The following is a 27,029-nucleotide window of genomic DNA, read 5'->3' on the forward strand; positions in this document are numbered from 1 at the left end:
TCTTGTTTAATGGATGGCTTTAGATGCTGCGCTCGCTTGGATCATGCTAAGCATCGGTATCGGTTCGGTTCTGTCGCTACACGTAACACACTAGGAATCAAACTTGCAGCCTCCTCTCAAAGAAACAATGATCATGTCTTTCATTTTGATATGAGGTACGTGGTAAGCAAGCCAATTTTGATTGCATTCTGATCTTGCTTCATTTATATTAGGCTAGATGCTGAGTTGGAAGTTGGCAATGGTCATGTCCTTGGTTAGAAAAATACCTACATCACCAATTGCTTGAAGATAACAAGGCCTAGTCAACTAAGAAATGATGTGCCTCTATTTGTATTGTGAAGCATAAATTCTGGTGCCGTTCCATAATGGAGAGCCTTATCCTCTGCGTTAATAAGAACGAATGCAGGAGATAGAGCAGGACCATTTGTTGGTCCCTCTCATTCAGTGCGTTGGATACACTTCAAGGTCCATTGTACAAAGCTTAGGAGGCGGCCTCAATCCAAATCAATTGAAACAGTGGTACTCTAAGATCCAAATCTGCAACCTTTCAGCCGATACTGTTTGTACTTTAAAAAAAAAAGTGTGGGGGTGGGAGCAGGATTATTTTCAACATAAAAAGGATCAGACTACATTGTAATTCTTATATGTTTATACTATATTCGAAATCAGAGTATCTGTTCATCATTTTTTATACCGCAAATATCCTCATATTTTTTTATATGAAAATATGAAAAAAAATTGGATTACTTTTGAAAATCCAAGCTAATAAATGTACAGAAATATTTCTTCCAGATCAAATTATACTTATGAAAAATAAATTTTAAAACTGATTCGAGGAAAATGATTTGATAGAAATAACAAAAAAATTTGAGATCACTCTTAAAAACCCAACCAGATTAAAATGTATATAAACATTTCTTCTTAATAAAATTCTAGTTTTAAGATTTACTTTCAAATATATAATGTTATTTATTTATTTTAGTAATAATTTTTTGACGGTTGGTACATAATATAATTTATTTTTTTCGCTTTTCTCCAAAGGAAGCATTGTGCATGCCTAGCAGCTAGGCTCATTTAAGAGGACTTCAAAATTACCAAACAAGTATGATTTTTTTTTTATAAAAATATATATATATATATATATATATATATATATATATATATATATATATATATATATATATATATATATAATTGTAAAAGCTGCCAAAAAGTTCATAATAAATCAATGGACACCTTTTTTTAAATTAAATAAACTACTATAATTCCATCAGACTAAATAAATATTCTAATTAAATTCCTAGATAAATAATATATCGGTAAAGAAATAATAGATAGCTGCTGTTTTTGTTGGATTTTTGGTCCTTTTTTGGAATTAAAATTGAATACAGATTTGCTTTCTTCCCGGACAGGTTCAAAAAACATGCAAATTTAGTTTCGTATCAAATAAATGGTATAAAGAAGGATATTAGAAAGAAGAAATAGACAATCCTCAAGTCGAGATGGTATCCTTTGCACAGCGCTGGTTCAGATCCCATGGCTCAACAGATTTGGACTCAACCTGGCCCTGAAATTTAGATTTGTAGGTCAATTTTGATACGGCTTCTGAATCCAATTCTCCAATCTTGTTAGCTTCTAACTAGACCTCACCTTTTTGTGATAATCAACTAAACCTTATTTTTGAAAAACAAGTCAAATGAAAACAGACCATGACTTGAGCTTAACAATCTAAACATAATTTCAGAAAGACCAAAAACTGGAGCTTGACAGATGAATTTAGTGCCAATTCAAATTATCATGTCCAAACTGACTGAATGTGGAGGTAGGCTTTTTCTAGTGTCCATCACGCTAGCCTGCATTGGCCTGTTTCTGACAGCAAAAGAACAAAATCTAGCACCCACGAACTCAGCCAATTTACAACTGACAAGCCATATATCATTCAAGAAAGCTACACATTAGTGCCTCTGCTAAATGGATGGCCAAATGCATGTGATAGCGCTTGTGATTTTTACATAAAAAATAACATCATACCAGGTCTATTAATCATATGCAGTTCTTTAAACATATACACTATGTCGAATGAATACACTTCGTAGGGGTACTATTAGCTAATGACAATATTCAAAATGAGCAAATGTAGCACTTTATGATGGCTGCGATGAAAGAGATTCAGGATCATTCATGCCTGCAAAAAATGCAATGACAATCCATAGCGTGAGGAATACTACTATTGCAGCCTTCAGTACATGATCACAGCTGTTATTCATTGGAGGATCAGTGACTGGATAACTGTTGACAGCTGCATCATCGTCTGAAATATTTCCATGATGCTGGTTTTTGCTCTTATATTCCTTTCTGCCTAGCAAGTTGACAGCAACAAGCCTCCTGCAATGTGAACAAGTACAATTCCCTCCTAGAAATGCCGGCACAGTCTGAAGGAATTCAGATAAAACTTTCCGGTATGTTTCTCCCTCAACATGCAACTTTTGCTGAGTCATGGGCTTCAGAACCTAATATATCAAGGTATTGTAAACCCAATTTAGCAAGTCCAGTATCGTGAGCTGTATGCATTTCTTGATACATGATCACAAATTAAAGTTACATGAACACCTATCTAATCTTAGAAAGGTAGGTCTATTATGAGGCAGAATTACTCTCAACAGAACACTAATCTAACTTGCTCCTTGAAAAGGCATTCCAAACCAGTAATTACGTTGCACTGAGTTGAATTATAAGACTTTCAACAAGTAATAATATGCAGTTCCTATTCCATTAGATTATTAAAAAACACAAGGCTGCCATTGCATTAAAAACAAACACAAGTCTGTAATTTGGGCATTAGCAACATCCATCTGGAACTTCTCAGATTAATATTTGATCACAATAGTTTATAGAACAATCAATTCAAAGATCCAGGAAATTCCTGAACATTCAATCTCCTACCGCAAAATCATAATCATAACCATCTAGCCTTTTCCCAACTATTTGGTATCGGCTTTATGGATCTTTACTTGCCAAAAGTGCCTATCTACGGCCATCTTTGATGTTGTTCTAAGTTTCTTCTTATCCTTCCTCACAACCTCCATGCATGTTAATGTAGGTCATCCCCTTCCATTCTTTCAATCTCTCCTTAGATCTTTATTGTATGTCCATACTATCTTAATCGATTTTCCATCACTCTGCTGTGTAACTCCTACAGCTCCTCTAATATATTCATTCCTTAATCTATCTTTCCTAGTTTTACCTTGCATCCATCTTATTCTTAGGTTTGCCACCCTAAAATCCTAAACCAATATAGTAGAAATTCTCCATCTGATGAAGTATTTCTGGTATAAATAGAGTCTAGACCTAGCAGCAGGAATCTTCCATTTAGGGTGGTGCACATGCTACTGTATCTTCTTAGGATCTCATCCCTCACCCGCCTCCTAAGTGTTTTCTTACTAATTATTTTAAGAGACCCGCCCCACATGCTTCCGATAATGAAGGTCTGGGCTTGTTGGCTGCTTTTCAAAACTTGCTTGACAGAAGGTGAAGAACACCTTTTAAATGCAAACTATGTTGCCGGCTGCTTTCTTCATAACTAAAGTTTTGGCTAACGCAGATCCAAGTTCTGCAAGAAGCTACAAGGACAAATTTCATAAAGAACAAGAGTGCAGTAAACCAAATCAACTCCAAAAATGGTCACAATCCACCCTAAGACAATCCACTCCAACAAGACTAGAAAACCCTCCCTAAGACCATCTCATTGGCATGAATCTCAAAGAGAGGGACAAAAATCCAACCATTTAACCATTTATTAATAATCTTTTTTGCCATTTATACAATTCACGGCAAGAGGAATTGACCCCTCCGATCTATCATCTATCAAAACCTCCTATTCTTGGCAATAGTATGATCATCCCTCCCTCCCTTCCCATTCATGTATAAAAACAGAGCTGTCCGGTCGAAAATTGTCTTCTATGTACAATGGAGTTCCCAAGTGAAGAGGCAGGGAAAGAGAAGGATTTAGGGGAGGCACACAATCAGAAACAATCTCAATTTTCCAAGGATAGCATCGCATGAAATGCTAATTTTGCTACTCAAAAATCTGTATTGTAGTTCCCGACCTCTACCACATCACTATAACCAACCTCTCCTCTATCTTCATCCATCCCTGCCATTGCAGAAGATGTAACAGGGATACAATACCACGCTCTGGTATCCAGACAGGTCATAAAAGTTTCTCAATCCGGCAGTTCAGTTGCGAAGGATGTCGACTATAAATATAAAGAAAGTAGGAACTCAATTTTCAGGGAATTGGGGAGGATCCCCCCTGACGTTTTTTTTATAGGGCAATCTATGTCCTTGTCTTCGTCGCCATCCATCATGATCGTGATCACTCTCTTTGAGCTGCTCAGAGGCTAGACTAGAAAGATGAGATGCCCACTGCCACTCAAGAGGATAATTATACCAAGACTATGAAGATAAGATACAGAAGGTAACACTAGGAGAAGAAAGATGTACATCAAATCAGCTGTATTATAAAGAAAAAAGGGTCCCCTGGTCCCTATAGGACTGAAAAGAACCATAGTAAAACATTGGTAAAGAACCAGTTTCTGAAATCCTCTCAGACTAGAAGCATACTGAAACATCAAAGTACACCTTCGAAAAAGAATGTTGAAGAGTTCGACCATTTATCCTCAAAACTTGGTTATTCCTCTCACCAAATACCTCATAGGATGGACAAGATAATCTTGTTAAGCATTTCTCCCTTCCGAAGGGGGACCAAACAGAAATCTCTGGCCAAAATTTTACCTTTCAAGTCCTGATCTGTAAACTCAAGAAACTGATTTACTGCACTATCATTGGACTTCTGATCTTAAAAGTCGGTTTGCCATTTTGACTAAGTTATATCTGTCGATTTCAACCATTCCTCTCCATGATGCACTAATGCAGTCTTCTTGCTGATCCTCTAACCTTTTTTTCCCGTTTCTCTACAATTAAGAATAATTACTAAGTAGGAAATCTCGTCATATCACAAGTCATGATGGTTAATAAAAAAAATATAAAAAATGTCATGACGTGTTTGCTAGGATTTCATTGCACTATTAATTCTAGCCCTTTATAATGGTTGTTTGGCTGGGTCACATCAATGAAGACGCATGGCTACTTTATGAAGGAACGCATGCAAGAAACACAATTTAGTCAAGAAACAACAGCTCCTTCTAGATAATGCAAAACTAATGTATATATAACAAACACAATCCAGTCTGAGAAGCAATCGCACTGAGTTACACATAGTGAGAAAAATATAATATCCAAAGAATATATACAATTCTGTCAGCAGAGCAACCTAGTAAGGTCTCTAAGTTTAGCACCCCTCAGACAAAGCTATGCCAGAATGAGTTCCCCATCGCTTAATAGAGTAGTAAACATTTTTCAGAATTACATAGCAACTAACAATTTTAAAAGTAGACAATAGTTATCCAAGATGCCATATAGACATGGACCTGAGCTCTATGTAGAAGAAAATTTCAGTGCATAAGGATATTTGCCAATCGCAAGTAGAAATCTTTGTGGTTGAAAGATAGGCCATCTGTAACACATGGACATCTTAAATGCATTTATAAATACTCACAATAAGAAACGGACCTTGTCTATAACTGAAAAACATGGTCACATTTGGGAAAGCATAGAGGAACTCTTTTTTATCAAAAAATGGAAAAAGGAGAAAATTTCTAGTTTTCTACCATATAAGGTCCAACAAGCCTCTACTCTGTACAGTTCTTTCTTAATTTAGCCGCATATCACTTCTGGAGCAGGTGTCATTAAATCTAGTTGGTTAGCCATTCTCTTTTTGAGGTCAGTGGGGATTATCTCTTTTACAAAGCCTAATCTGGGCAAAATGCAGAACCCAATTATTTTTTGATCTCATGCTTAACCACACCAGAGGGCAAACTAGAAATAAGTAAAAGAACAAATTATAAATTCTATGCACAACTATCCATATCATGCTATAAATGAAGTGAATATTTGCATGGCCTCCAATCATGTTCCGCTGCATAGGCAGATGATATTGCATAAATTTAAGTACAAGGACAACAACTAGTTCCACTAGTTCAAAATATTCTTCTAAAAAAAATCTGCAACATGATGGAGATATTTGAGCAAAATAAAACAGATCTTATTATCAACCAAGCATCATACTTCAATAAAAGCCTGTGCAATAACTCAAACAACTGGAGGAAGGCGTATAACAAATAAAGTCCCAAGGCGATCTGGATGGTGATCTTGGACAAGAGTGGAAAAGGATCTCATCATTTCCATTGGCCCTCACAAACCATTAAAACTGTAATCCATGGATCTTCTTCATTAATCAAATGCAGGACCCGTTGTTCTATTTGAGAAACTACAGCAACAATGAAAACCACCATGGACTCAGATTGATGAGTTGCTGGACTACGCTATCTTCCAGTGCCACTGAGCTAGAAGGGTATGGAGGCAGGCAGACTTTCCCATGGTGCTCTGGGATCATGCGGAGGCCTTTCTCCAAGTTATTCGTCGACTGGCTGAAACCTTGCAGTCCAGACTGGAGGCAGTTCGGGGGACCTATACTGCTTACCAGATCTAGCTTGCAAGAAACGCATGGACCTGAAGAGAGTTGCCCCCCCACCAGGGGTAGTAGTGGAGAGGGCGTGGCTGCTGGCGATGGAGGCCTCTCAGGCAATCCAGTCGGATAGACCTTTGATAGCTCAGGATATATGGGGCTCCTCATCTGCTCGTGGAGCATCTCGTTTGGTATTTTTCACTCGAGAGCCCCCACCTCCGAGTTTCCTCAAGGTCAACTTCGATGGATGTGTCTTATAGGGCTGCAGGAGAGGAGGTGCGGCTTCGTTGTTAGGAGCCTGGACTCCAGGGTCATCGCAGTTGGGGGTTGCCACTTGTTCGACACCTCGGTGCTAGAGACGGAGCTGCGAGCAGCCTGGTCAAGATTGTGCTATGTTCGGTGGGTTTTGCGGGGGAGAAAGATCCTTTTGGAGGGCGATTCTACGACGGTCATTGGCTGGATTCAGCAGGCTTCGGGGGGGTCAGCATTCACCACCCGCTTCTAAGAGATATCCGGGCCATGGTTTATGATGGGATGATATTTCAGGCGAAGCACGTGTTTAGAGAGGCAATGGGGCTGCAGATTGGGTGGCGTCCTTTGTTGCCAACCATTCCGGCGACCACCTCTAGTGGGGGGAGATAGAGTTGCCTGGTGCTCTCCGCGATGTATTGTTTTTTGATTTTCTTGGTTGTATCCGTACACGTTATATATGATACTCTCGTTTTTAGCAAATAATAAAAATAAAAATAGAAAGACTAAAAAAAAGCTACAAAAAAGCGCATGCTTTCGCCGTGCATCATGGCAAAGAAGCCTTATTCCATCTATCTAGGATCAGATTAAAGAGATTTGAAAGCTTATGTTTTTACCAAATTGGCAAAATGTGGAGAGGGTCGCCTTATAATAATGTGAAAGCCTTTGGTGTGAAATCAACATGAAATAGCTATGGATAATCACATGTGAAAGCACAATTATGCCGCAACTAATAAAACCCTAAAACAGCAAAATCAAGAAAATATTGATGTAGTTTATTCAATGTAGTTCTGAAGTACACAGACAGCCAGCAGAAGAAACAAAATGTTTTGGAAGGATAGGATGGGATAAGAAGCTTGAATGATTATTATGATACAATAACATAGAATTTACCATGTACATGTTAGAGTTTCCCAGTGCCCTAGAGCGCAGCGGAAGATACGGGATTATAAAATTTTCTTATAAAACCCATTATATGAAACCCTAATAAGCCAAGATCGCCTTAATAGTATAACCAAATAATGTAGAAAATATAATCTTGATATAGAAGAATACCTATCACGCTATATCCAATATATCTGAAGATGTCCTAAGGTGCCCAAATGTTCACCCTCCGATGTTGATCCACACAGGAATGGGTTCAAGACTCTAGCTCCACCAAAACTTGATTCTAATTGTTCAATCCTTCCAAAGGATTTAATTGGCTGATTTTCCTTCACTTCTTCCTTTCTACCTCTAAAACATTCACTAGCCTTTTTGTCCTAAAGAAGACCCTCTTGTCTTGGGTTAGGACAAAAGAGAGAGACTTGTAAGAAAGAAGGGATAAGGGAGAGAGAAGGAAAGGCTTTTTCTTGGATGATCTTTAGAACCCCAAGGCACCTCCTTATTTATAAGAGATGGAGGGATGCATCATAAAGGGATGCATCCCATCCACACACCTCATCATGATGAGGCATGTGCCAAGAGATGCATCCCATCATGATGGGGTGCTAAGGAGAAGGGTGTATCAACTTCTTTCTCACATCTCCCTCTTAAATCATGATGATCCAAGGGCCCAAATGCAGTGAACCAAAGCCAATGGTCCAGATCTAGGTGCCATCTAATGGTCCAGATCAAGACATCATCATCCAGGGTGCCATCCAATGGTCCAGAAGTAAGATGCCATCACCGATGGTCCAGATTCAGGCGCTGAGCAACGGTCCAGATCTTTCATCCAGAGAGCCATCCAGTGGTCCAGATTCAGGCGCTGAGCAACGGTCCAGATCTTTCATCCAGAGAGCCATCCAGTGGTCCAGATTCAGGCGCTAACCAGTGGACCAGATCCTTCATCCAGAAAGCCATCCAATGGTCTAGATGAAGGCGCCAACCAGTGGACCAGATCCTTCATCCAGGAAGCGATCCAATGGTCCAGAAGTGAAGGCCCTATCAAACCCAATCCAATTGGGTTTAACCAACTTAAAGAAAACATTAAACCTAATCAAATCAGGTCTAATTAAAGCCAAATGGGTTTCAACTCTTGGCTAACCCATATTAGGTCATGATCTAATCATATTAGATCAACCAAATCTAAGAATCATATTCGAATTTAATTTGAATCAGGAGCTAGGGTTTGCAACACGTGCTAGCATGTTCATCTTGCAAACATGATCTAATCCAATTAGACCCTTGATCAATTCCCTTGTGTGTGACCCATTGGGTTCCTTATCTTAGCCAGCAGTAGGTGCAGGTGCAAGTTGACCTAACCTGATTAGAATACCTCTAATCCAATTTAGGTTCAATTTAGTGCTAAACCTGACTTAGCAATCAGAACCTTTCTGATGCTTTGATCTAATCAAACTCTTTGATCCGATCAACCCACAAGAAATGATTGACGTCTAGCAACGTATCATGTCTACCCGGAAGATGAGGAATGTATTGGACAAATCCAAACATACCCTTCAGTGGAAAGTTACTGTGCAATTCAATCCCTCAGTCATACTACATCCTGAATAAGTGCTCGAGTATGGATCAATATCAAACTCAATCACTTATTCATGTCTCTCTCAATCTTTTATATGATAATTCAAACAATGAAACATTAGAAACTCTTTCTAATATTCATTTTGCTTTGATCAAAGGCTTCGTGAATCATCATAAGATTAGAGTAAGTAGGATGTTACCTTCTCTTACTAGAAGTGACTGATTCCTTGTTGACCTACTCACAACCTTCGTACAAAATCCACCATATCCAGAATATCCCGTACACAACGCAATGTCGTGAATGAGGGTAAACCAAAACATAGCTTCAAGTGCACAAGGTACCATGGTGATCTCAGGTCTAAGGATCACTTGCACAACTCCCACTATGAGAACCATCTTTTGATAATTAAGTAAGAATCCATAAGATGTTCTCATGGCTGGTCATTTCAGTGAACTCATTCCTCTAATGAGCACCCACATCTTTGTATTAGTGTCTCACACAAGTGATTGTGAGATCAATCACCCTCTACATTGAGCATACATAAGATGTGCCAGTCTTTCCGGTAATATTGATCCCCGACTCAATATACCAATTTGACTGGGAATATTCTAAATTAGGATTTTAGGATTTTAGGTCTCACTGGTATGATCTCATCATAACCCTTAAAACCAATGTCCTAATTTATGGGGTTCATCATCCAATAATAAAATAGATAAGCAGCAAATGATGAAACACAATGCCTTTATTGATATATATCGAGTGTCAAAGTACATGATTTGGAGGATTACAAAGAAAAACCCATCAAATGATTGACTTATAGGGCATCTACTCTTTCAATCTCCCACTTGCACTAAAGCCAATCGCCCTTATATTTTAACCCCATACAATCGAGGTGACGATTGAATTGCTGCTGTGGTAGAGCTTTAGTAAATGGGTCTGCTATATTGTTCTTTGTGTCTACTCGTTCAATCTTGACGTCTTGTCTTTCGATTATCTCTCGAACAAGGTGGAAGCGTCTCAAAATGTGCTTGGATCTATGATGAGACCTTGGTTCCTTAGCCTGTGCAACTGCTCCAGTGTTATCGCAATAAACTGGGACTGGTCCGGCAATCTCAGGAACTACACCCAGCTCTGTGATGAACTTCTTCATCCAGACTGCTTCCTTAGCAGCTTCACTAACAGCTATGTATTCTGCCTCAGTAGTTGAGTCAGCTACAGTTTGCTGTTTGGAACTTTTCCAACTCACAGCTCCACCATTCAAAGTGAAAATATATCCAGAGATTGACTTGCTATCATCTGGATCAGATTGAAAGCTAGAATCTGAATAGCCTTCTAGTTTCAATTCTGATCCTCCATAAATCAGAAAAACATCTCTAGTCCTTCTCAAGTATTTGAGAATGCTTTTCACAATTTTCCAATGATCCTCCCCGGGATCTGCCTGAAATCTACTTACCATACCTAAGGCATAAGCTACATCAGGCCTGGTACATAACATAGCATACATGATCGACCCTACTGCTGAAGCATAGGGAATAGTCTATTCCTCTCTTCAGATGTCTTAGGAGACATCTTCCTAGAGAGTTGTATGCCATGTCCTATGGGTAAGAAACCTTTCTTACTTCCATCCATGCTGAACCTCTTCAGCACATTATCTATGTACCTAGACTGGGACAAACCTAGCATCCTTTTAGATCTATCTCTATAGATCCTTATACCAAGTATATAGGATGCTTCACCCAAGTCTTTCATGGAAAATTTCTTTGATAGCCAAGTCTTGACCGATTGCATCATTGGAACATCATTTCCAATGACCAATATATCGTCCACATATAATATCAAGAAGACAATAGCACTCCCACTAGTCTTCTTGTACACACAAGGTTCATCTATATTTTTAATGAAGCCAAACTCTTTGACTATCATGTCAAAATGGATGTTCCAACTTCTAGATGCCTGCTTTAATCCATAAATGGATTTCTTAAGCCTACATACTTGATTTGCTCTCCCTCTTGAGAAAATCCCTCTGGCTGTGTCATATAGACCTCTTCCTCAAGGTGACCATTAAGGAAGGCGGTTTTGACATCCATCTGCCAGATCTCATAATCATAGTATGCAGCTATAGCAAGCATAATCCGAATAGATTTGAGCATAGCTACTGGCGAAAAAGTTTCATCATAATCAATGCCTTGTTTTTGCCTGAAACCTTTTGCCACTAGCCTGGCCTTGTAGGTTTCTACTTGGCCATCAGCTCCTATCTTCTTCTTGTATACCCATTTGCACCCTATTGGAATCACTCCCTCAGGTGCATCAACCAAAGTCCACACTTGGTTTGTATACATAGAATCTATCTCGGATTTCATGGCGTCCAACTATTTGTCAGAGTCCCTACTCTTGACAGCTTCCGAATAGGTCAGAGGGTCATCGTTATCAACGATGTGGGCTTCATCATTCTCAATAATAAATCCATACCTCTCAGGTGCATTTCGCACTCTTTCTGACCTTCGAAAAGGAGTAGTGTGTAGTGGCTGTACCTCTTCCATGGGTACATCTGGTTGAGGATTATTATGTGTCTCACCTTGTAGGTCTTGAACTTCATCAAGTTCAATTCTTCTATCCTTGCCCTTTTCTAAAAAAAACTCTTTTTCCAAGAAAGTGGCATGCCTAGCAACAAATACCTTTTGTTCGGTAGGATTATAGAAGATATATCCTAAACTATCTTTAGGATAACCTACAAATATACATTTGTCCGATCTAGCACTTAGCTTATGTCCAAAATTTCTTTTGACATAAGCATGACAACCCCATATCTTAAGAAACTTAAGATTAGGTTTCTTTCCTTTTCATATCTCATATGGAGTGCTAGATACAGACTTAGATGGTACTCTATTTAATACTAATGCAGCAGTTTCTAGGGCATGTCCCCAGAAGGAAATTGGAAGATTTGTGAAGCACATCATGGACCGTACCATATCTAATAAGGTACGATTTCTTCTTTCAGCTACACCATTTAATTGTGGCGTATATGGAGGTGTCCATTCAGAGAGTATACCCTTTAATTTAAGATAGTCTAAAAATTCACTAGAAAGGTATTCTCCTCCTCGATCAGATCGAAGGATTTTAATACACTTTCCAGTTTGTTTTTCGACCATACTTTGATACTCTTTAAATTTATCAAAGGCTTCGGATTTATGTTTCATTAGATACACAAAACCGAACCTTGATAAGTCATCAGTAAATGTGATGAAGTAAGAGTATCCATCTCTAGCTTGAGTTGACATAGGACCGCACACATCAGTGTGTACGAGTTCTAACAACTCACTTGCCCTTTCTCCATGTCCCGAGAATGGAGACTTGGTCATTTTACCCATAAGACAAGATTCACAAGTTCCTAATGATTCAAAATCATAAGGGTCAAAGAATTTATCTTTATACAACTTATGTAACCTTGTCTCACTAATATGACCTAATCGGTAATGCCAGAGGAGGGTATTATTAATATTTTCTCTTTTTCTTTTATTATCTTTGCCAATATGAAATATAACATTATTAAGACATAATACTAAAAGACCATTTTCCATAGTGCCATGACAATAATACTCATTAGATAAAGAAATAGAGCAACCATTGCTCTTTCCATTTATTTCGAATCCTTTCTTAAGCAACAAAGGAATTGAAATTACATTTCTAATGATTTTTGGCATAAAATAACAGTCTTCTAGCTTCAAGAACTTTCCGGAGGGTAGCTCCAGTATGTAGGTGCCAACAGCTTCAGCCTGGATGGATTCTCCTCCAGCGCCATATAGCTCGAAGTCACCTTTCTTCAGTCTTCTAATTTTCTGCAGTCCATGCAAAGATTTGCATATGTGAGAACCACAACCGGTATCCAATACCCATGCATTAGAATCAGAAGAACTTAATGTCATATTGGCATGTAATAAAAACATACCTTTTGATGCAACACTTGCATCAGGCTTCACACTTGCAAGAAAGCTCTTGCAGTTCCTTTTCCAATGCCCCGTCTTGCCACAGTGGAAACAGGTACCGGGTCCAGAGATTTTCTTTCCCTTCTTCTTTTTGATGCGACTCTTAGGGTTTAGTTTTTTCTTTGAACCCTTGTTGTCCGACTTCTTCTTTGAGCTCTCACAAACAAGAAGGATCGGACCCTTGTCCTTCTTGATGTGAGACTCTGCTGTTTTCAGCATATTTAGAAGCTCAGGCAGGGAGGAATTCAGTTTGTTCATGTGATAATTCACGACAAACTGCGAGAATGAGTCGGATAGTGATTGCAGGATCAAATCCTGACTGAGCTCACTGTCCATAGCAAAACCAAGTTGACTTAATCGAGTGATTAAGTCTATAACCTTTAAACAGTGGTCTTGCACAGATGATCCCTCGATCATTCTAGCTCGGAACAACTGTTTAGATATCTCATATCTAGCAGTTCTGCTCTGCTCACCATATAACTCCTTTAAGTTAAGGAGTATGGAGTGAGTATCCATGCTATCATGCTGCCTCTGCAATTCATTATTCATAGAAGCAAGCATGATACATTTGACAGTCAAACTATCATTTTTCCACATACGATATGTGGCCAATTCCTCCTCAGTTGCATCTTTCCCTGCTGACCCTAGGTCAGGGGTTTCAAGAATGTAGGAAAGTTTTTCTTGTGTGAGAACAATCTTTAAATTTCTCAACCAATCCACATAGTTGGGACCAGTCAATTTGTTTGTATCTAAGATACCTCTAAGTGAGAGTGAAGATGCCATTTTTGCAGAATTAATCTATAATTACAAAGAACACTAATATAAGCAGACCAATCATGATGACATGTATTCAATCAGACAAGGACTTTTATCTAATTGTTACTCCCACTATTTTTGTCGAATATCATAACCCTCAAGTATGATGAACGAGAAAATACTAATTTTCTTAGTGGGGTTGAGATCCAAATTCCTTATAAAAGACCTTGTGGGAATCACAACAAGCCCTTATAAGTTCAAAGGTAGGAAACTCTTTCCAATTGCATCCCATGCAATTCCCAACTTTATTCTGTCCTCTAGCACACATATAGTCTTGTGGGAATCACAACAAACTATTGTGTCTAGTTAAGTCAAACCCTTCATTTTTATACAGTCATATTTGAATAATGCTGCCCTTGTGGGAATCACAACAAGGCAACATATTAAAATATGCCATATGCATCATATGCACCAAGATATTACAATATCAATCCCTAATACTAGCCTTGTGGAAATCACAACAAGCTAGCGTAGATATTGACATAATAATATCTAAGCATGAAGGAAGGACCTTTATAGTGTTATATCAGCAATTAGCTTTTCCATGGAGGTCAATCAAATAGTTGGCCAGGTAAGCAGATGGGAGGCTCTCCTTACTTAGTAAGGTCCTAATTAAATAACCACCTGTAGCCTCTTTCCTAGACACCAACTTAGTCAATTGATTCAGAATGGCTCAGCTTAAAGCAATTAACACTACGACTTAATTATGAATTTAGTGAGGGCTTTCAAATAGTAGTATCTTACTAACATTAAGCTCAACCATAAAGGACAATCAAATAATTGGCCAGGAAAGCAGGTGGGAGGCACCCCTCACTCAAAGAGTGAGGTCCTAATTAAGTAACCACCTGTGGCTTCCTTCCTAGACACCAACTGAGTCGATTGTTCCAGAATGGGTCAGCCCAAAGTTTTCATACTACTATATTGGTCTCATTGCACATTCTATAATTTAGTACTAGCAATTATACTGTGCTACAACATGAATATAACACTATCTCATAGCATAAACTAATCATGCATACAAACAACCTAGCTATCTCATAGCATCAAGATAATAGCATGTATTATCATTTGGTTAAACTGATTAAGGGTGGCTCTGATACCACTGTTAGAGTTTCCCAGTGCCCTAGAGCGCAGCGGAAGATACGGGATTATAAAATTTTCTTATAAAACCCATTATATGAAACCCTAATAAGCCAAGATCGCCTTAATAGTATAACCAAATAATGTAGAAAATATAATCTTGATATAGAAGAATACCTATCACGCTATATCCAATATATCTGAAGATGTCCTAAGGTGCCCAAATGTTCACCCTCCGATGTTGATCCACACAGGAATGGTTTCAAGACTCTAGCTCCACCAAAACTTGATTCTAATTGTTCAATCCTTCCAAAGGATTTAATTGGCTGATTTTCCTTCACTTCTTCCTTTCTACCTCTAAAACATTCACTAGCCTTTTTGTCCTAAAGAAGACCCTCTTGTCTTGGGTTAGGACAAAAGAGAGAGACTTGTAAGAAAGAAGGGATAAGGGAGAGAGAAGGAAAGGCTTTTTCTTGGATGATCTTTAGAACCCCAAGGCACCTCCTTATTTATAAGAGATGGAGGGATGCATCATAAAGGGATGCATCCCATCCACACACCTCATCATGATGAGGCATGTGCCAAGAGATGCATCCCATCATGATGGGGTGCTAAGGAGAAGGGTGTATCAACTTCTTTCTCACATCTCCCTCTTAAATCATGATGATCCAAGGGCCCAAATGCAGTGAACCAAAGCCAATGGTCCAGATCTAGGTGCCATCTAATGGTCCAGATCAAGACATCATCATCCAGGGTGCCATCCAATGGTCCAGAAGTAAGATGCCATCACCGATGGTCCAGATTCAGGCGCTGAGCAACGGTCCAGATCTTTCATCCAGAGAGCCATCCAGTGGTCCAGATTCAGGCGCTGAGCAACGGTCCAGATCTTTCATCCAGAGAGCCATCCAGTGGTCCAGATTCAGGCGCTAACCAGTGGACCAGATCCTTCATCCAGAAAGCCATCCAATGGTCTAGATGAAGGCGCCAACCAGTGGACCAGATCCTTCATCCAGGAAGCGATCCAATGGTCCAGAAGTGAAGGCCCTATCAAACCCAATCCAATTGGGTTTAACCAACTTAAAGAAAACATTAAACCTAATCAAATCAGGTCTAATTAAAGCCAAATGGGTTTCAACTCTTGGCTAACCCATATTAGGTCATGATCTAATCATATTAGATCAACCAAATCTAAGAATCATATTCGAATTTAATTTGAATCAGGAGCTAGGGTTTGCAACACGTGCTAGCATGTTCATCTTGCAAACATGATCTAATCCAATTAGACCCTTGATCAATTCCCTTGTGTGTGACCCATTGGGTTCCTTATCTTAGCCAGCAGTAGGTGCAGGTGCAAGTTGACCTAACCTGATTAGAATACCTCTAATCCAATTTAGGTTCAATTTAGTGCTAAACCTGACTTAGCAATCAGAACCTTTCTGATGCTTTGATCTAATCAAACTCTTTGATCCGATCAACCCACAAGAAATGATTGACGTCTAGCAACGTATCATGTCTACCCGGAAGATGAGGAATGTATTGGACAAATCCAAACATACCCTTCAGTGGAAAGTTACTGTGCAATTCAATCCCTCAGTCATACTACATCCTGAATAAGTGCTCGAGTATGGATCAATATCAAACTCAATCACTTATTCATGTCTCTCTCAATCTTTTATATGATAATTCAAACAATGAAACATTAGAAACTCTTTCTAATATTCATTTTGCTTTGATCAAAGGCTTCGTGAATCATCATAAGATTAGAGTAAGTAGGATGTTACCTTCTCTTACTAGAAGTGACTGATTCCTTGTTGACCTACTCACAACCTTCGTACAAAATCCACCATATCCAGAATATCCCGTACACAACGCAATGTCGTGAATGAGGGTAAACCAAAACATAGCTTCAAGTGCACAAGGTACCATGGTGATCTCAGGTCTAAGGATCACTTGCACAACTCCCACTATGAGAACCATCTTTTGATAATTAAGTAAGAATCCATAAGATGTTCTCATGGCTGGTCATTTCAGTGAACTCATTCCTCTAATGAGCACCCACATCTTTGTATTAGTGTCTCACACAAGTGATTGTGAGATCAATCACCCTCTACATTGAGCATACATAAGATGTGCCAGTCTTTCCGGTAATATTGATCCCCGACTCAATATACCAATTTGACTGGGAATATTCTAAATTAGGATTTTAGGATTTTAGGTCTCACTGGTATGATCTCATCATAACCCTTAAAACCAATGTCCTAATTTATGGGGTTCATCATCCAATAATAAAATAGATAAGCAGCAAATGATGAAACACAATGCCTTTATTGATATATATCGAGTGTCAAAGTACATGATTTGGAGGATTACAAAGAAAAACCCATCAAATGATTGACTTATAGGGCATCTACTCTTTCAGTACAAAATTAACATCGGCAATTATACAACATTAAAGGCACATGCTAGTGAGGAAGTATCACAAGAACATTAGCAAGTAGTATAACTAATGTAATGATACATACATGACCACAACCATAACCATTTCTCCTTGTCCCACTTATTTAGGTTGGCCTTATGAATCATTCTTAACTTTTGGTCCCATCACAAACTGCCCCAGATTCAATTCAATCTATGAATTGGTGTATAAAGTTGGTAAAGTTTCTGAGTCAGTATGATTATAAATAAATTAAAAAGTAGCTAATTCAAAGAAAAGTCATACCAACAGCTTGAACAAAGTGTGGCTTTATCCCGAGGCATTAAACTAGAGCATGCAAGTCCAAGACAGATGACAAGTCAAGGTCAAAGCATCACATCAAATCCATGCCAAAAGACCAACCGCGACCACATTTCAAGTTCTTGTGATGAGAGTAAATTGTAAGTTTCCCTCCAACGAATGGTCCTCTTTAGAGATGAAGGTGAGCATGAAATGTCACCATTTGCTGCAGTATAGAATCTATAAAGCTCATTCTCATCAATCCTGGACAAAATTATCATCTCACTCATTTCCTCTAGATGGGCACTAATCAAATCAACACATGTGTAGTAATATTAAACACATCAACATGCTATGTGAAAATACATCACTATCCTGCCTAAAGATAAAAAAAGTTCAGAAATAAATGTCAAACAAGAACGTGTTTAAATGTACAAGTACAAGAAGTGATTTTTTACATTCATTTGCTCATATAAAAAACACACAATGCCCATTCCATGCATAGGCACGGACGAAGAAATGAGGGTATATCCATGCTTAAAGAATTTCTGTCCGAGCATTAGACCGTTGAATTTCTGTGCCCAGCCATTTCCTAACTCCATCTACAAGGCTCGAAGCGGAAATCAAGAACCAATAGAAAACGACATCCTACTTCTTGATCCTCGACAAGCGAGGCTAAAACCGAGAATTCAATTTTTTTTTTTTTTTTGGAAAAGATAGCTAATATCCCAGGAAAATTAAATAAATTAGGGATTTTCCAAGCTTACCTCCAGGAATCCATGGAGTAATCCTTGCAGATCCTCGGCGATTTACCGATCCAAGCTATAGAAACAAGAAAATTAGGGTTGAAGCCGGCGAGGACATAGACGTGGAAAGCAGGCTCGGTGGGCCGCGGCCGAAGCAGATCACGCCGCCGGACTCGTTGATGTAGAGGATCTCGTTCTTCCACTCACGTCATCGGAGAGGGTTTGGGAGGATTGGGAGGAAGGATTGGAGATGTTTCGGATAGCTTGGGATTTTGGAGGCAGAGGAACAATCCCGGTGGTCGACGGTGGCGACGGCCAGGGAGGAGGACGGAGAGGGAGGAGCCCGAGTCCAAGGCGGTGGGGTCGCCTTGGACTGATGAAGGGGGTAGGGGACGGCTCTCGACGGAACTAACGGATTCCGTTAGTTCCCGTTCCCTCCCTCGCAATTGTACGTTAGGATATGTGATGGGCTTACGTGGCGTGTTACAGCGTGTTCTTTGCACGATGCCTTACAAATTCCAGAAGTAACCCTTTTTTTAAACAAAAAAAGCAATTAGCTAATAAGTACTAAGATTTTTTTATTTTTTATATCAAACATCTCTCATCTCTTCCGCCTTTTTTTTTTTTTTTTTTTTTTATCGGCAGCTCACACTAGTCTCGCATGAACACTATGATCTGATTCGTAATACGGACAACCATCAACGTCTTTCATATATTTCTCATGATAATAAAAAGCTAGCACTTGCAGAATTCAAATATATTTCATGCGCATGGATTCATTTAAACTTTAATGATTGAATTTAATTATTTCAAGCATTTTTTAGTTATCAAACATCTTCCTTTTTTTTTCAGTGCAAGTTACATGAATTGACTCGGCTCCCTGAAAGCTATAAAATGCTAAATTGCCTAACCAGCGTATGTAGGTCTAGAATGCAATAACAGGTGTCTCAAAGTATTTTTTTCATAAATCAAGACAATCAATCTGCGGCCTTGGGTCCTAGATCGTTTGTTTCTAAAGAGTTCGATGTTTCACTCCAACCAGAAGGATCTTGGCAGCTATCCATTCGAAGCTTGTTGCATGAGAAGGTAAACTAGGCTAAACATCACCACTAGCACTAGCTTATAGATTTCAATCTCATTCCTCTCAGGACTACTTTTTCTCACCCATGCAACTTCATAGATGAAGAGCAAAACATGCTGGACTTTATGATGCTATGGCCAACTTAGAGTTAAAAAACATTTCAGTGTAAGCTAAGTAACTATATTGGGTCATTCGACTATCTTGTGTATTTGATCTTGTTATATACAGAGATCAAATGATGCATAATAAACCTTGCCTTATATCCAAGAGGTAAGACAGTGCATGACAGCTAGGTCTATTCTTCACACAATCCATAATTCTCATGGCTTTCTCCTTTTCTTGTTATGGTTAAGGCCAACTTTAATAGTTCCATGACGACTATAACTGAACAACGAAAGAAGGTGCTAATTTGTTATTCATGATCATTAGAGCTACAATCACTTTTCATAAAATTTTGATATTTAGTTAACCAGCTCCAAATTCGAAATGCAGGCATTCTAGAGGGAGATGTTTATGGTTCGAGGAATTCTTAGCACACCATTATTTGTCTTGAAGGACTCTTCTTAAAGTTGTTAACTAGATAAACCGACATGAGGAGGCCTCTAATTTTCATCCCCTTTTACTTGACACATGGGCTTGGATAATGTATTCATCTTCGTTCACCTTGCTAGTCATGCAGCTTTGATTGGAATGTATCTTTATTTATCATAGCTTTTGACTTTTCCAAAGATCTAATAGGTTTTTTTTTCTAGTAGGATCTAATGGTTTGAGTAATGTGTTTACTAGAGGTAGTTATTGTCATATAATCTCCCATTTTGACCAGAATAAAAAATTCCACAATCTAATTGCTACTTTATAATTCCCTACATAGTGTTCTTTAACTAGTTACTGTGAAGCTGGAATTTGGATGCCGCGTGCTCGTGCTGGCTTTTGACCAGATCTTTGTCTGGTTCTGACTTTTTGGGCGTCGATGTACATACTAATAATAATAATAAAAAAAATTTAAAAAAAAAGAAACGCCAGCGCTGATGGAAGTTGATTGGAGTGGAAGGAGCGGCACCGAATGGCATATCAGTTTATGCTGGAAGTTACGAAATGTCTCTGCTCCAATTAAGACGACGGCATCACCGTCAAAACAATGGCAAGGATTGATGGATTCGCCGGGGCCCACCAGAGTTTCCGTACGCGCGGCGGCAGCAAAGCACCGGGCTCCAATTCGCGAGGTACATGACTGGTTACGGCTGTTTCCCCTGGGCCACCGAAACAGAGCACGGGAAACGGGTCCATCTGCAAGCCGTAACTCCCACGCAACACATATACTTCCAATCATCGAAATGAACTAATCTATGCTGCACCCCTGTATCACCCGCAATAATCTAATCTGACGTGTCAATGACGTCACTGTAAGGCACGCTGGATTTGGGGAAAATATTGGTTGGACCGGTTCACGGTTCCACCAGCTCAGCGGTGGACCAGTCCAAGCACAGGTGTATTGCTGAGTTTTTTTTTTATTTGTTGGTTTGTGGTTGGACTTGTCCGCCGCTGAGCTGGTGGATCTAATCCAACCAATAAGACAAAGAACATGGCAGAGAATGTCATCGCGCCACAATGTTGAGTTATGCTGGTTTCGAGGAACAAAGATTTTGCACCACATACCACTCAAAACATTTCAAAATTGGGATAAGTATTACGGAGGGGTGAGCTTGGGATCCTATATTGTACCACCCGTATAAGATAGCAAATACGTTGGATAGACCCAATCTAATATATTCTTGAAGACTCAGGGTCGAGTCAGGTTTAAAACAATAGACACGTTCCACATCTCAAATATATCCCGATTTCATATAGTACCAATCTGAATCGATTAGTACGCTTTGTGAATCTATTTTGGATATTCCTTTTTGCTACTCGGCTCGATTTGGTTAGAGTTGAGCCAAATAAAGTATTCCAAATCTTTTTTTTTCTTTCTTTTATTAAGATAAAAGCACTCAAATTAATCTGACTGGATAAAGAAAAGCTAGAAACCGAGGTTATTAATCTCTTAAACCAGATCGCAGTTCCAGATAAATATTAATTCTTAAAGTACTAACCATGTTAGCGAAAAATTTTGTGGCAGTCAAAATTTAATTATATCAAAAGTAAGAGCAAAAAAAATTTCCATGAAATTTTGTTAGGATCGTATATGAAACCGGTCCACGAGTCTAAAATATTTCTCATTGGCTTGACCCGACCCTATCATCTATGGTATTCAGTCCAGGTCCAATGCCAAGACATGTATATCAAACCAAAATGGATCAGGATCAGGATCAAGCATGGCCAACCCGACCTCCCTTATTTGCAGCCCTAGCCCTACATGGTTCTTTTTTTTTTTTTCCCCCTGGAAGCATCGACTCCCTAGCTTCCTCAAAACCAACTTCGGAATGGTAGTAGATAGATTGGGAAAACATGATTTATTATTCACGATTTCAGGCCGTCCTTGATGGCTGTAGGTAGGACAAAATAGGATACAATAATTTCATTGGCCAAATTGACAACTGCTTGGGACGAACCGGTTTAAGGTATATCTGTCTTAAGGGCTAACAATATAATTTTGGAAGGGACCTCCAGTCTCCAGAATGGTCATCTTGTGGGCTAGTAAAGGAAGAGAATACCGAGGAGTAAGTCACTGCTCATTGGTGGATAATTGGAGGCTCACTTCATCTATAGCTATGGGAAGGCTAATAATACTGTTGACTAGTTTGTTGCTTGTATGGCTGACCATAGTGGTACAGTACTGTAAAAAGTTTTTTCGACTTTATCTGGGTGTTTCTGGGATATTATCCTGAGTGATGCGAAAGGTGATATTTACTCTAAGGCTACTTGTTACAGCAATAAAAAAAAAAGAAATTTGCATTTCAACCCCTGGACGATTCCGTGCATATGCGATATATGTCATCATTAAAAATTTTCACAATGGCCCTCTGAGTTTCCAAAATGTTCCAAATGGTCTTCACGTTAATCTCCCTTAATGAAGTGGTAGAATGAAAATGCCGTTGGAAGCGGGGGAGAAGGAGAGTGGTGTGAGGGAGGAGGAGGAGGATACAAACGAGGAGGAGAAGATGGGAGAGGGAGGTGGGTGGTAGGAGGAGGTGAAGATAAAGGAAGTGAAGGACGATGGCGGTGGAGGAGGATGGAAGGGGAGAAGAAAGAGAATGGTCAGGAGGAGACGAAGCGAAGGAAGTGCAGAAGGACGGTGGTAGTTGAGCAGGAGGATGCGAAGGGAGAAGGAAGGTGGTGGGGAGGAGGAGAAGGACAAGGCGAAGGCGGAGGAAGTGAAGAAGGCGGCGGCGGAGAAGGAAGAGGAACTGAAGAGGGTGGTGGGGAGGAGAAGAAGGAGGTGGTCAGGGTGAAGGAAGTGAAGAAGGATCGTGACGCCTGAGGAGGAGGGGAGGGGGAGAAGAAGGATGGTGGTGCGGAGGAGAAGGAAGAGGTCGGTTAATTATTCCTCCTCTCATCTCCTCAATCTCTCTCATATCAATATATTAAAACTAGCTCTGTTTTTTTTTTTTTTTTTTTTTTTTGGTGCGCGCTAGAACGAAAGTATCATATCAAACGTGTGCATGGATACAATCAAAAATATCAAAAATAATATATTTCGAAAAGCACCAGACAACTTCGCCTTATCTACCCATAAATGGTCCCAAAATGGTTAGCTACAAAGGATACCTAATCTGCCGCCCAACTAGCTTTGTTCTCTGCGTAATAACTTCTCCAAGCTTTGTTTTCTTATCCTCTCGGGCTACCATGATAGTTATGGCGCCCCAAAGTCCACATGCTCTGTTTTCTTCTTCTTACCTACATTGCTTCCATCCTTATATTTTTCTTAATGGATTCCTAATAAATTCAATAGATTTCTCCGTTTTTCTTTGAGTCCTAGTCCCGAGAGCTCACTTTTCCTACCTTCTCTGGGCTGCTCAATTGCAGCCTTCATCACCGGAGGGCCATTTTAGAAATTTTGAAGGACCATTTTGAAAACTTTTAAACATGAGGAATCCGTGGGAATCGCTAAAACTTGCGGAAGCGAAACCGTAATTCTTTTTAAAAGGAATCAGAATGATGACGACGAATGACTTTAGAAAACGCATCCATGATTCGCGGACGCTTGATCTTTCAGACGAAGGATCGATCACAAACCGCACGATGGACGGGAAGGACTCGGACAAAAACTCTACAAAAATTATTATTTATTAAAGTAGAAAAACAAAAGCAACAGGGAAACTTCTCTCGGCCTATTCGGTCTAGAGGTGGAAGCGAGAGCCGGTGATTACGTAGCAGGCTACGCGGAAGCCTGATCCGAGCGCGGCGAGAGCGAGAAACGCAAATCCGGCGAAGCCGAGAGCCACGGAGATGTATGCCTGCACGCAGAACGCGCTCTCCGGCGAGCACGTGTGGGCCCCCTTCAGTCCCTGGGCCTCCACCGTCGCCGCCGCCTCCGCTGCCAGCAGCAAGTACGCGAACACCTAATTAACCAAATAAAAATCCAATCTTTAAGAGGAATGAGGGCTTAATCGATCGAAAAGAATGATTAGAAAACAACCAGAGTGTCTCCGGAAGATAGGGATCGACCTGGTCGTGGGAGAAGTCGAACCAGAGCTGGAGGGGCTCGGGGAAGAGGGTGACACCCTTCAGAATCTCCCAGATGGAAGACACCATTTCGAAGAAGGAATAGACCGCCACGATGGCGTTCGACGCGAGCACAAGCCTGCAAAATTCCAGATTGGACCCCCTCGGAGGCCGGGAGCTCAGCGCTGGTAGAGACGGTAGATATGGAGGAAGGGAAAGGGCGGAGGCGAGATATGTTATCACCTGAAGGGGTGAAAGTGGAGCCAGGAGTGGGAGCCGGGGGAGCGGGAGGAGTTGGTGGCCATGAAGATGGCGGCGGCGAGGGAGAAGCAGAAGGCAGCGAGGCGGAGGAGGAGGATGAGGGCGTTGAGGCGGCGGATCTTCTTCTCCGAGACGGTGGAGTGGAAGTGGTGGCGGCCGACGGCGGGAGAGGGGAGGCGGGGAGGGGGGGTGTCGCCGTTGCGGAGAGGGGATGACATCGCGGGAGCAGAAGTGTCATGAGAGAGAAAAGGAGACGGCGAGAGGGGAAAGGCGAGGCGACACAAAGCGAGGCTTCTTTTTTATCATCCTCGGAATCACGAGATGACAGATGGCAAGAGGAACGGCTCCTTTTTCTTTCTGCGTTAGCGGGAAGGGAGAGCAAGAAATGGAGGTGGCAACTTAGGCGGGTAAAAACGCAGCGGAAGGAGACAAAGAAAACCAGGAGGCGAGCGTCGGACCCACTTGCCTACTTTTCTTCTGCAAGGGGTGGTGAAAACGGAGCCGACGCAGAAATTTAGCAGTGAGAAGCAAATCTTCTCGCTGGACGTTAAACAGGTCAGAGTTTAGCCGAAATTTTTGATTCAAAACTCTGGCTAGAAGGTTGACGCTTTGATTTAGATTATATCACATCACATCAAATTGGATTAGAACTATGGATCTGAGTTTATTTGCAGGGAAAAAAATAAAAAAGAAAAATATCTATGCATTAGGAAATTGGATTATAATTTTTCTATTCATTAGTTAATATACCAATAACTCTGAAAGGACATTTAAGGTAACTTTTTATGAGTCAATTGAGTCCGATGGAGTCTTCGATACAGAATTGTTGATTAGATGTCGAATGAAAGATTGGAAATTTATCTGCTGACCAGGTGAAAAGATAACCGGTGATTAGTTGCAAGTTGCAACCTCTCCCTTTCTGGGTTCAGCAGCCGGTCTGGTTTGGTCTTGCGCTGTCTTTTGCTTTCCTTTTGGTATTCCTTGGTTCTTGGATTCAAGTAGAGGCCAGGACAGGAACTCCGTGAGTGAGGTTTGGGGTACACTCCTGTCTCACTTTCCATGTAGGTAGATCTACTCATAACAGTTGAGAGTAATTCTACGAGGACCATTCTTTGGCACTCCTTTCAGGTCAGGGGCCCAGAATGAGGATTGGCATCGGTAACCAGAGTTTGTCTATGAGGTTGAAGGAGCTGCCGCTAGTCTGAAGTTTCAAGTGTGCCCAGTGGGACTGGAGGCCATACTGAGGACATCTGGGACAAATTGATGCTCTTATTACCCTTAAGGTAGGTTTCTATCTGCAGAAGACGTGGGAGGAAATACTGAATAGGGTCCTTCCGTTAGAAACAAATTCGGTATGATAACCAGTCAAGAGCCTCGAATTACTTTGTATGAGCGTAGAAGTCTTGATTTATCTAAACTCTGGATCCATGGTGCAAGAACCCACACTAAGAACTAAGCATATCTTGGATACTCATACAAAGTCAAGAAATCCAATAACATCTTCCGGCTAATTTTGACAAATAGTATCAAAACAAACTTGGCTCGTAGCCCGTATAAACTAGGAGATAATACGGTGCAGGCCCATTTAGTTAACTACGAACTGATCATGGTATTTATGATTGGATTTGTCGTACTTGTAATTGGATCTGAATGGATTTAAATCTTTAATCCGACAAGGATGCCATTGGATTTGAATGGATCTAGACGTTTAATTCGATGAGGATGTCATTGCTTAAATGAGAGGAAGTATGAGAAAACCTGTACCAACACGTGTTTAGTTTGACGTTCTATACATTAGATAGAGCTGAAAAATCCAACAATATCTTTCGGCTAGCCTTTTTGAGTAAAGTACTAAATTGCTGCATATAATCAAACTTATGAGACTCCTGTGGCTGCTTAACCTCACAATGTTAGTAGTGGCGGTACTGGAAGTTCAGAGGTGCGGACTCAGGATCTTCTCGGGCTGGTCAAAAGGACTGCAGCACGACAGATTGAGGGGAGATGAATTTGGAGGCTACACATCCACCCTCGAGTGGCTCTATTCGTCTGGAAGCTTGCCCGGGGGTGTCTGCCCACCAGGAGAGTGTTAGCCCGGTGGGGGGTGAACATCCCTATGGGATGCTGAGCCTATCAGGTAGCGGAGGAGTCTATCTACCATACTTTGTTCGGCTACCAGAAGACTATTCGGATCTAGGAGTGCATGTCGGCTTTCATTGGCCTGCATCGAGGATGGTCATCGACGGAGGATTTCTTGGTCTTCTTGGCAGAGTTCTCTCAAAGACCTGGACTCATGGAGCAGAGGATTCAGGCAACCTATTTAGCCTATCATTGTTGGCTAGATAGGATTGCTAACATATTTGAGGACAGAGGTGCTCTTCCGAGAGTGGTGGCAGATAAGGCTCTACTTCATGCAGCGAAGATTCTTGATACTACTGCGTCGTCGTCTCTTGA

The 27,029-nt window shown here is 40.3% G+C and overlaps 1 protein-coding gene and 1 long non-coding RNA gene across 2 annotated transcripts; both read right to left on the bottom strand.

The window, feature by feature from the left end:
* Window positions 1-1,972: 1,972 nt before the first annotated feature.
* Window positions 1,973-19,021, bottom strand: LOC120110314. The gene is made up of 2 exons (XR_005511240.1): window positions 18,656-19,021; window positions 1,973-2,510 (listed from the first exon to the last, which is right to left on the bottom strand). It is a non-coding gene; the product is annotated as an uncharacterized LOC120110314 (long non-coding RNA).
* Window positions 19,022-23,769: 4,748 nt separating this feature from the next.
* LOC103716522 (CASP-like protein 4C1) lies at window positions 23,770-25,048 on the bottom strand. The gene is made up of 3 exons (XM_008804554.3): window positions 24,561-25,048; window positions 24,321-24,456; window positions 23,770-24,214 (listed from the first exon to the last, which is right to left on the bottom strand). Exons 1-3 carry the CDS (start codon window positions 24,794-24,796, stop codon window positions 23,993-23,995), a joined length of 594 nt encoding a protein of 197 aa, XP_008802776.1. The 5' UTR covers window positions 24,797-25,048; the 3' UTR covers window positions 23,770-23,992.
* Between the last annotated feature and the right edge of the window lie 1,981 nt (window positions 25,049-27,029).

Source organism: Phoenix dactylifera, chromosome 3 (assembly GCF_009389715.1).
Source record: "Phoenix dactylifera cultivar Barhee BC4 chromosome 3, palm_55x_up_171113_PBpolish2nd_filt_p, whole genome shotgun sequence".
Lineage (NCBI taxonomy): Eukaryota > Viridiplantae > Streptophyta > Magnoliopsida > Arecales > Arecaceae > Phoenix > Phoenix dactylifera.